At 41.3% G+C, this 10,846-nt stretch overlaps 2 protein-coding genes across 2 annotated transcripts; both read left to right on the forward strand.

Moving 5' to 3' along the window:
* Positions 1 to 230: 230 nt before the first annotated feature.
* Positions 231 to 2,388, forward strand: LOC109936637 (ferritin heavy chain B-like). The gene is given in 5 exon segments (XM_048593838.1): positions 231 to 349; positions 1,360 to 1,506; positions 1,670 to 1,795; positions 2,146 to 2,235; positions 2,237 to 2,388. Coding segments are annotated over 5 exon segments (423 nt in total). The 5' UTR covers positions 231 to 346; the 3' UTR covers positions 2,294 to 2,388.
* A 1,771-nt stretch (positions 2,389 to 4,159) lies between these two features.
* Positions 4,160 to 9,696, forward strand: LOC125481898 (ferritin, heavy subunit-like). The gene is made up of 4 exons (XM_048593836.1): positions 4,160 to 5,481; positions 8,048 to 8,194; positions 8,882 to 9,007; positions 9,454 to 9,696. Exons 1-4 carry the CDS (start codon positions 5,380 to 5,382, stop codon positions 9,598 to 9,600), a joined length of 522 nt encoding a protein of 173 aa, XP_048449793.1. The 5' UTR covers positions 4,160 to 5,379; the 3' UTR covers positions 9,601 to 9,696.
* The last annotated feature ends 1,150 nt before the right edge of the window (positions 9,697 to 10,846 follow it).

Below are 10,846 nucleotides of genomic sequence, written 5' to 3' on the forward strand. Positions count from 1 at the left end.
GTGACAATTACTGAATGATCCAAATCTGCCTCCATTCCTAAGCTCTGATTGGCTCGGGGTATCTCATTCTACCCCATGTCCTTCATTGGCTCCTGGATTCATGGGGATTCCTGATTGGCTATCAGGGATTGTCAATCACCATTGGTGATGTCATTCCCTGGTTGAGTGCAGAATGTCCCAGGAGTATAAATACAAGAGCTTGAGGCAGTGAGGCTTAGTTCTGGAGTTGTGTGGGTAATAGTGAAGATGGTTTCCCCAAGTGTGTTAGAACTACCACAAGGACTGTGAGGATGCTGTTAACAAGCAGATCAACCTGGAACTCTATTCCTCCTATGTTTACCTCTCCATGGTGAGTCTAGTGATCTTGAAGGTCAATTTTTTTCTCCTTGCCTGCCATTCCACTCTGCCCCACCAAGGGTTGACTAGGGGTGGGTAATATGTCAGTGATGTTTATGTCCCATGGGTTTCAGTTAGTTTTTAAAAGTTATATATCTAAAGTCAATAAATTAGCTTTTGAATGGGTTTTTTAACCAACCTCCTATCCACTCAAGTGACTAAGGTTTTTTGGTTGCCTTGTTAACTGATTTTGCTCTGTATTCTGTAACTTGGTTTTATTATGAAGTGGCTCATATTGGAACAAATCCAAGATTCCTTGCATCCTCTTGGGTGACTTTCATAATGCATAAACCTGATCAAAGTTTCTTAGAAATTGATTAAAGATCACTGGGTGACTCACTAGTGAAACCAACTGAGCCCTCTTCTGCCTGTACCTAAATGAGTATATTCCTGTTGTGTTGGCCTTAATACTGGGTTCTTCCATGATGATACTTTTATTGCTGATGTTACATTATTAAAGTCAAGGGATTTTTGTCTCAACTGACCTTAGGTGACTAAGGGCTTTTGGTGACAGGGTCTCTGACTAAATCACTTGGGTTGAGTATAAAATTAAATTCAGGTTCCCTGTTTAAATCAGAGGTTTCTAACATGGGGGTTGGGATTGTCTCATCATTACATCTGGGAAGTAATGGCTACTGAGGTGTTTGGTGCAAGTTGCAACACACTACCTCAGTTCTGAGGGATTGTGCCCACTTTCCCAACACTAAAATGGCAGTCACTGTTGGAGAAGACAATGCAGGAATCAAAATCCAAGCTTATCACAGGTCATCAAAAGATGACCTTCACATTCCTAAATTATGATCTCTAGTTCTGAACTCTACCCCTCAATCTGTTCCTCCCTTGTCTAGGCCATTTTTACACTTATTGAAGCTGAAAATAAGCCACACAGGCTCTTGTGGAATTTCTCAATGGATGAGATCTGGAGCTTGCCTGACTCTGCCACTTTCTCCTCTTCTCCCACAGTCCTTTTACTGTGACTGGGATGATGTTGCCCTGTGTCACTTTGCTGAGTTCTTCAAGGAGCAGTCCCATGAGGAATGGGAACATGCTGAGAAACTGATGGCATTCCAGAATAAATGTGGAGGCTGGGTCCTCCTGCAGGACATCAAGGTTGGTCTATATCCTACATTACAACTACCTGAACTAGACATGAATTTGAAGCTTGAATTCTGCTGGGGTAATGGCACACTAGTTCCTAGTCACATTTCAATCTCATTGCATTGCACTTCACTTTTTTCCATGAGTGAATCACAGACCTCTTCCCTCCCTCCAGAAGCCAAAGCAGGATGAGTGGGGCAAAGGTCTGGAGGCAATGCAGAGAGCTCTGCAGATGGAGAAGGATGTGAACCAGAGTCTGCTGGATCTACACAAACTAGCCTCTGGCAACACAGACCCTCATGTGAGTTCTTAGTGAATTTTCATACATATTGAATGTGATGGTAGAATCTGCCCTGCACTCCATATTGGTCAGGGTCGATGTAGAATTGTTTTGTAGCAAATGCTATTGCCTCAGTTATCAATCTGATCCTGATGACTTTTTTGGGTTTATTCAATGTCATGTAAATCATTTGTTTCCATCAAATGGAATTAGCTTGTGACTTGTGTACAAGTCACATTTTTTGCTCTACCTTCTGGAATACTTGTAGCTGAGAAGGCAATTTTAGTCTGTGGCTGTACTCATCCATAACAACCCAAATACAGAACAATTCAATCATATCTCTGAACTGATTACTCTCTCTTTCCCTCCAGCTGTGTGACTTCCTGGAGAGGCACTACTTGGATGAGCAAGTGAAGATGATCAAGAAGCTGGGAGATCACTTCACCAACCTGAAGAGACTGGGGAGCCCCTGAGAATGGCATGGGAGAGTACCTGTTTGACAGGCTCACCCTGAGCTGAGTGACAGTTTGGAATCACTTCAGCACTCCTCAATGCAAACCAGTCCTGATTTACTTTTTTCTTCACTTGATGGAGAAATAAATATGTTAAACAGACTTATTGCTGTATAGCTCATTACCTGACAATGGGTTAATCAAAGATTGCTAGCTGTATAAATTGAATGTGATCCAGTTACTGACCTCCAATCATGGGCAGGGTTTCCAGGGGCAGCCAATTCTGCAAAAATTTGTTTCTTTTAAACACAGATTAGCATTTCCCAGGTGGCAACACTAGAGCTATTGTATGGGGTTAGATACAGAATGAAATCCCTCTATTCCATTCAAATACAGGAAAGCTGCCTTGACAGTGTTTCCATCAAACACTCCCAGAACAGGGTCACATGCTTGTGTATAGAGTAGTGTCTCCAATCACTGGGAAAGTTAACTTCTCTTATTCACTTAAATTGAAAGTAAAGCACCCTTGATATCATTTCCCTATCACACCCTTCCAGTACAGATATAGCGCACAGTCAAAGTAACCTCTCTCTATGCTCTCATCAAGTAGTCCCATGGTCTTAAATTCCTTGTCAGAGGTTGGCTACGTTTCTGGGAAGGTAGACAAATGAAGTGTTGCTTGCAACGTGAATTTGAACACTGGATGTTTGGCTTTAATCATACAGGGCATTGGTGACTCCAGCTAGAGAATGGAGTTCATCTCCTTTATTGAAAGAAGGCAAATGCTACAAAAGATGTTCAGAAAAGTTCCACTAGACTAATGTGGAATTGGCTGATGTTTGATGACCAGGTGAGGCTAGATTGTAATTACCAATTATGGGAGAGTAAAAGGGACTTGATTTAAGGCTCTTGTCAGGTAGGGGGGAGGATGTTCCCTTTTGAGGGTAAAACTAGGGCAAGGTGTCACCCATTTAAGACCAAACCTTTTTTAGCAAATTGAGGAATTGGAAGTCTCCAATGACTTTGAGCATTTTTGAGGTAGATTCTTCAGAAGTGAAAGGTTGACAGGAATAGGTGGGAAGTGGGGTTGAGATCATTGTCATATTTTTTGTTCCTGTAAATTTAAAACAATCACTCTAATTCTACTAGATGATTGAAAGTGTTTCTTGCAGTTCTCCATGTGCCTGGGGGGCTGATATGCTCTTGCTCAGGAATTAAATACAGCCCCTGGATGTAAACTCAACAATTATTTCCTACCTCAGTGTTTTCCTGACTCTTTCCCCATCATTACCCTTGTTTTGAGGCTTAAATTGTCAGTGAGAGCAGGAGTACACCTGTTACAACACCAACTCCACTATGGCCATTGCTGCCTCTGAACTTGCAATTCCCTCAATTTCAGCTCGTGTTCCCCCTTGGGGTCTCTACCTCTGCTCTGGCAAGCCTTCTCTTGGTTAGTTACAAATAGTATTGTAGTTCTAACCACATTAGATATGGTCTTGTTTCAGTGCTCAGAGCTGAACTGGTTACGTTCCAACTCCTACTGTTCACAAGATTGGGAAAGGAGGTTTTGTTTTCACCTGTTTGTGACCGAGCATTGACCACTTTTAAGATGACTCTCATGAGAGCTGCCAAATGTTGGTAACTACTGCCTGCACCCACACTGTCCAAGGGCCATACAAAGTGTTGGATGAATAAAAGCAGAAAGGCACAGGTGACTTCCCAAGACTCTCCAACTTTCAAATGTTAAATCTTGTCTCACAAATACCTCTCAAAATAAACTCAACATTCTATTAATCCAATGATGTGCAGGCTAGGTGAATTGGCTATGCTAAACTGCCCAGTGTTCAGGGATGTGTCGATTTAGGTGTGTTAGTCATGGGGAAATGCAGGGTTATAGGGAAAGGGTAGAGGGATGAGTCTGGGTGGGATGCTCTTCAGAGAGTCAGTGTGAACTTGTTGGGCCAACAGGCCTGTTTTCACACTGTAGGGATTCTATGACTCTATAATTTGCCAAAGCAACAGCACATTAGACTGGGTGATGTTTGTCATTAGCAAGAAAAAAAGTCCACTCAGAACTTGATGGCGATTGGGGGCAGTAGAATTCTGGTTGAGGCATCTCATCGATGAACTTTCCATTTCACCAACTTGTTTGATTCACAGATTGACTACAAACTATCTAGTGTAGGTCAATATCCATCGATTGGTGTGATCAATGTCAGTATCACTGCATCGATTGGTGTGATCAATGTCAGTATCACTGACCTCTTCTGGACCTGATGAGTGATGTATCAATTCATCAAGAGATGGACAAACACAGATGCAATTGTGCTCAATGTTGTCTCCAGGGTTGAATTTCCCAAAATATATTGGGAAACTCTGCTTTTGAGAATTCTATCAGCTTCAACTTGAGGAAAGTCACAGCAACTAAATTCCATTGCAGACAAGAGTCCATAACATAACTGTAAGAAAGTGAAGCATGTAGAGGAAACCTTCAGGAATGGTTTGGAATTGATAAGGGTGTAGGAGATAGAGGAGAGCTAATGGCTATCTACTTTGAATAGCAAAGCTATGGCAATCTTTCCCCAGGAACCTGTACATGGGCCTGGGGGTCACGTTTAGAAATGACCTTGGTAAAGGAATAGAGAGATGTGCATATAGGTTTCCTTCACTTCCCACTTAAAGAATAGCTTAAATCTGGACATCGCTCTCTCAAAACATTAATTGAACATTGACTCAATTGAATATTTTAGACTGAGATTGGTGACCATTTGTTAAGTAAAGGGTGTAAAGTGGATACAGAAGGAAGATAGGTTATACAGAGTTTAACTGCAAGCCAACCAAGATCCAATTGAATGGTGAAATAGGCTTGAGGGTTTGAATAGTCTCCTTCTGGTTGCATGGTCCAAATTATCTGAATCTATTTGTATACCACTGTTCTACTTGGCTCTGGCTATTACACACCACTCCCTATCTTAAATTAGTGCCTGGATTGATGGGAGATTCCTGATTGATGATCCCTGATAGCCAATCATCATTGGTGACATCATTCCCTGGTTGAGTGCAGGATGTTCCCAGGAGTATAAATACAAGAGCTTGTGGGAAAGAGGCTCTATTCTAGAGTTGTCTAGGTGATAGTGAGCAGGAATAGTGAAAATGGCCTCCCAAGTGTGTCAGAACTACCACAAGGACTGTGAGGATGCTGTTAACAAGCAAATCAATCTGGAGCTCTATTCCTCCTATGCTTACCTATCCATGGTGAGATTCATTAGTTTTAAGCTTTAATTTAAAAGGAAGATTACTTTCTCTTTCCTTTTTATTCTATGCAGGTACTGTCTTCATACCAATAATTTAGTTGAGGATGCATTTTTGTGGCCTTCCTGAGGCCAAATAGTGAAAATGTTTGATAATAGTCAGCCCCCACTTCCCCCCTACTCCCTCTTTTCCACCCCCCCCCCCCCCCCCCCCAACCCCAACCTACTCTGTAATTGTATGTTCTCAAATGTTAATACCTGAAGCTTGGTTTTTATGATGTTTCTAATATCCCATTTACCTTTAAATATGTAAAACTGGCCAACACTTAACTTTAATGGAAAATTAATAAGATGGCTGTTTTAGTGGCAAACTTGTTGGCATATGAGTCTTCACTCACTTTATTTCTATGGCAATAAAAAAACTTGTGTGCTGAAACTTCTTGCTAGCATCCCTTGTATGATGTGGTCATTCCAAGTTAGCTATTTAGGAGATTTTTTTTTCACCCACCCTCTTTTCTCTTTTCCTAGACCTGAGAAGGAAAAGAAAATTAACTGGAGTTTCCAAAGAAATAGATGCTGAATGGATTGGTTAATACAAATATCATGGAGTCTTCTATTTCTACCACTTACTTCCCTGCTGAGCTGTTGTAGGAAGGGGCTTTTGTTGTGCTTGAGATAACCTTCATTAGATGAATGATTCTTCAATCAATCTTAAAAGCCTGGATACTTAAAAAGCATAGTGAGCTGCCAATTTTGATTTCTCTCTGCATCTGTTCTGATTTCCTCTTTAATGTTTGTTTGCACTTCAGATGTAAAGCCTCTTCCTCTTCAATTTCCCAACTCCATGCCTTATTTCATGTACACTGCAGCCTCTACCTGAAACTTGACCCTTCTTGCTTCCATTTGTAAATTCACGAAACTCTGTCATGAAGGTTTCATAATGTAAAATATCTTTGGGTTCTACAAAATTTGAAAACTGATTCAATGCAAGTGTATTGGAATAATGCCTCTGACTACTGAAAGGGGATTAGTCCCATTGTTTTCCCTGTTTTTTTTAATCTGTCTAGGAGTATTAGTATTTCACTTTTCAGTTCCATTTCTGTAAACCCTGTATCCTGACATTAAATGTCACAGGAAATTCTGTGGACAGAAGCAGGAAACTGCAAAAGTTGCTGAAATTGGATCTCGCTTGCAGCACAGAATGAGGCTATTCAGCTCATTTCACTCACTTCAGGAAGCATTACCTAGCTCCATCTTTCTTTTCCCTACCCAACCCTTGCACAGAACTTCATGATTTTTGATCACGATCTGATGCCCTTCTGAATGTGCCTCAAACATGCAGGAAGTGTATTCCATACCCTAGCTGCTGCAGAAAAGGATTTCTCACTTGCCCCTTGTTCCTTTGGGCATTTTATTTTAAATCTATGCCCACTTGAGTTTCTCCCTATCCAGCCTGCTTACTATTGTCTTGAAAGCCTCCATCTGATCTCTCCAAGAAGAACCATCCCAATTTCTTCAACGTATAACTGGGCAATACTATATTGAAATAGAATTTCCATAGGCCTAATGAATTGGCTTCAGGATATTGCTGTGAATTATTAGAACACCATTCCTGCTTTCTTGTCCTGTGGGGTGTTCATACAAATCTGAGGAACTGTCCTCTAGTAAGCATTTTTTCCAATAACTGAGGCATTAAAATACATGAACCTGGCCAACTTGAAAGAAATCCAATTTTCATGTTGGATCTGATCAGTTTTATCACTTCTAACTGAATAGTATGCTGGCAGGCCTGGCCTGTTGATCTATGATCAACAATCAGTGTTGAATGTGAAAGATTTGATCTTAGCCATTTTTCTGCTTTTATCTAAGCCAGCATTTGTCTGACTGTTTCATACAGCACAGAAACAGACCCTTCAGCCCAAATTGTTCACACCAGCCTGGTTTCTCAATCTGAACTGGTCCCATGTACCTCTAAACCTTTCATATCCATGTATTTGTCCAAATGTCTTCTAAATGTTGTGGAGGATGATCCAATAACAGCTTCGTCTGGCAGTTCATTCCGTACACCCACCAACCTGTGAAAGTGATGGTGTGCCCCCTGCCCCCAGGTCCCACTTTAAATCTTTTCTCCTCACTCCTTAAACCTATGCCCTCTAGTTTTGGACTCCCCTATATGGGAAGGGAAGACCTCCAACTGTTTGTATCTATGCCCTTCATGATTTTGCCAACCACCTGCCTCCAGCACTTTTTTTAAAAAAAGGTGGGGATGCACCTCATTAAAACTAAAATGTTCCCATTCAGGTAACATCCTTGTAAATCTTTAACCAATTGACATGAACTCTCCAATATTGGCACCATTTCATCTTCTAGTTGAATCGTGTACCTTGCTTACGTACCTCATCAGAATTGCCAACATTACAAAGAACCAATAATAACAATTTCTTGGCTAAAATGTGAGCTGCTTAATTGGAAGCACAATATTTGACAGTAGGTAACTTAACCACTGGTTTATCTTCCAATGACCCATAGATGATGCCTGACTTCTCTCTTTCCACTACCTCTGTTTGCAGTCCTTTTACTTTGACCGGGATGATGTTGCCCTGCGTCACTTTGCTGAGTTCTTCAAGGAGCAGTCTCACGAGGAACGGGAACACGCTGAGAAACTGATGGCATTCCAGAATAAACGTGGAGGCCGAGTCCTCCTGCAGGACATCAAGGTTAGACTGACAACTGCTTCTGAAAGATTTTCACTATCTAAAGGCTAGCTTGTTTTGGCCTAATGGGACATCCCTCTTTCTACATGAGGATAATGACTGCTACATGGATGGAATTAGTGGCTTAGAATTTCTAACTAACCTTCAGATGTTGCTCACTTCTGGTTCAGAAGCAGGGATACTACCAACAGAAACCCTGATTTCTGACTGAAAAGTACAATGAAATTAGTAGCAGTCATTGTGTAATTAGATAAACTGGAAGGCAGTTGTCCTAAACAATTGGTGGCAATGGCAAACAGTTTTGACTTTTTTTCTTTCTACCCCCCTCCCAAATTGCAGGGTTAAGTGGAACAAACGATGGTGGGTTTAACTTAATCCATTGGCTATCTTTAATGTTTGCAGTAGATGTATTTTTGGCTCAGGTACTAGGATGTTACTACATTAGCACTCTATTTGTATTTGGAACATTTTCTTTTGAATTTCCTGCCTTAAGGCAGATGATATTTTTGAATCTGAGAACTTACCACTAGCAAGTTGTCTTGCTCAACAGACTAACTGGGGGTCTTCAAGGATTGACTTTTCATCCCACTAACAATGCCCAACATAGCACATCCTTGTTAACCAGCTTGATGTGATCACTTGCTGATGGGATGTACCTTTTTTTATTTTCAATTCCTCCTCACACCCAAGAAGCCAGAGCAGGATGAGTGGGGCAATGGTCTGGGGGCAATGCAGAGAGCTCTGCAGATGGAGAAGGATGTGAACCAGAGTCTGCTGGATCTGCACAAACTTGCCTCTGGCAACGCGGACCCTCATGTGAGTTTTTTTTAATCTTTCTCTTTGAAAATCTTTCTTGACCATGACGAAAAGAACTAGACAACACTGAATCTTTGCAGTAGGACCATTTTAATCTAAATCTGAATACAAATTGACCGTATTCCTCAGACACTAAATGTTAGCCTGAATGAAATTGCCTCCATTTTGAAGAATGGAGGATATCTGAAATTTCTACACTGCTGCAGCAACATTAGTACCAGTGAACAGCTCCTCTGCTTTAGGGCAATTGAAAGCTTTTAATGAAAATGAAATCTGTTAGGAATATCCAAATTTACCAGGGACTCCAAGCAGTCAAGAGGCACTGGAAGATTCAGATTTAACGAGTGAGTTCTAATTTTCCAATGCTAAAACTGATGCATGACTCTATTGAGCTATTGCTGTATTTATTGGGAACCCTGTTTAAGTTGGCTTTTTCCTTTCTCCAGCTGTGTGACTTCCTGGAGAGGCACTACTTGGATGAGCAAGTGAAGATGATCAAGAAGCTGGGAGATCACATCACCAACCTGAAGAGACTGGGAGCCCCTGAGAATGGCATGGGAGAGTACCTGTTTGACAGGCTCACACTGAACTGAGTGGGAATTGTGGTCATAATTGTAAATGACTTCTTGCTAATTCTCCAGGTTTTTCCATCTGCTGTTTGTAGAAATAAATTGGTTATAGACAACTGATGCTTGTCTAATTCTGAAGTGATTATTTGTGTTGGTGGGGGGGTGGGGTGTAAAAGAAGAACTCAACAGGCCTAGGTAGCACTTGAGAAGAGAAAGCAGAGTTGACACTTGGGGTCCAGTAACCAACCAATCAAGTTATCCAACTGAAACCACTATCCATCACTGCAAAACCGTCTTAAATGTGAGCTGACAATGGCCACAGCTGTTGGAGCACTAAATAAACAGGAGCAAAGGGATGTTTGTTCCCTTCTTTCAAACGAATACTAATACAGACCATTCAATCATTTGAGTTTACCCCATCTCATTGGATCAGCCATGATTTGATTTTCAACCTTAATCTGCAATTCCTGCCTTCAAGACTTTGTTTAACAAATCTATCCACTTCTGCCTTAGTAGTCAATAAGTCTGATTCCAGTTCTTTAACCGTCAGGATTTCCCACCAGCTAGTTCAACTAACACGCTGATCTCTAGCTTCCACTGGAAGATATGTACTCAATATCAATTCTGCCCAGTCCTTTTCAGGCTTGCATACTTAAGTGGCCTCTCATTTTGTATCTGGTAATTACAACTGCAATCTGTCCTAAAATAGCCTGCCCCCTTTCTCAGGTGTTAGATGAGAAGCTTCTGCCATTGCACAAACATCTTGTTATCCACAAATGTGACTAGTACTGGACCCACTACACCAGGTCTGGTCTTTTCAGTCCCCAGTTTAACTGAAACCTAATGTCCTGTGGTAAATGGTAATATCCAATTAGCTCAAGTTCACAACCAATCCCTGTATCTGTATGCTCATATCCTTATTCATGTAGAACACACATCCTCTGCATCTCCAAACACTGCCTCATCACTTAGATACAATTTTATTTTCATGCCAAAATGGGCAACCTCCTTTTCCTGCATTATGCTTCATTTACAACAGCTTTGCCAACTCTAACCTTTGCATAGAAGCGAGGTCTTGCAGTTTGATAAAACAAACAAGGGCAGGGGACTGGTGTCAAGCAGAAACCAAGGGGTTCAGGCACATAGCTCCTTGAAAGAGATGTCACATGTAAATAGGGTGATTGGTAAAGGAGTTCAAGGGTCACAGAAGGCAGGACCATCAACTATGACTGAATGGTGGTGCAGGCTCAATGGGCCAAAAGGCCTAATT

Source organism: Rhincodon typus, unplaced genomic scaffold, assembly GCF_021869965.1.
Source record: "Rhincodon typus isolate 14 unplaced genomic scaffold, sRhiTyp1.1 hic_rhity00004172, whole genome shotgun sequence".
NCBI lineage: Eukaryota > Metazoa > Chordata > Chondrichthyes > Orectolobiformes > Rhincodontidae > Rhincodon > Rhincodon typus.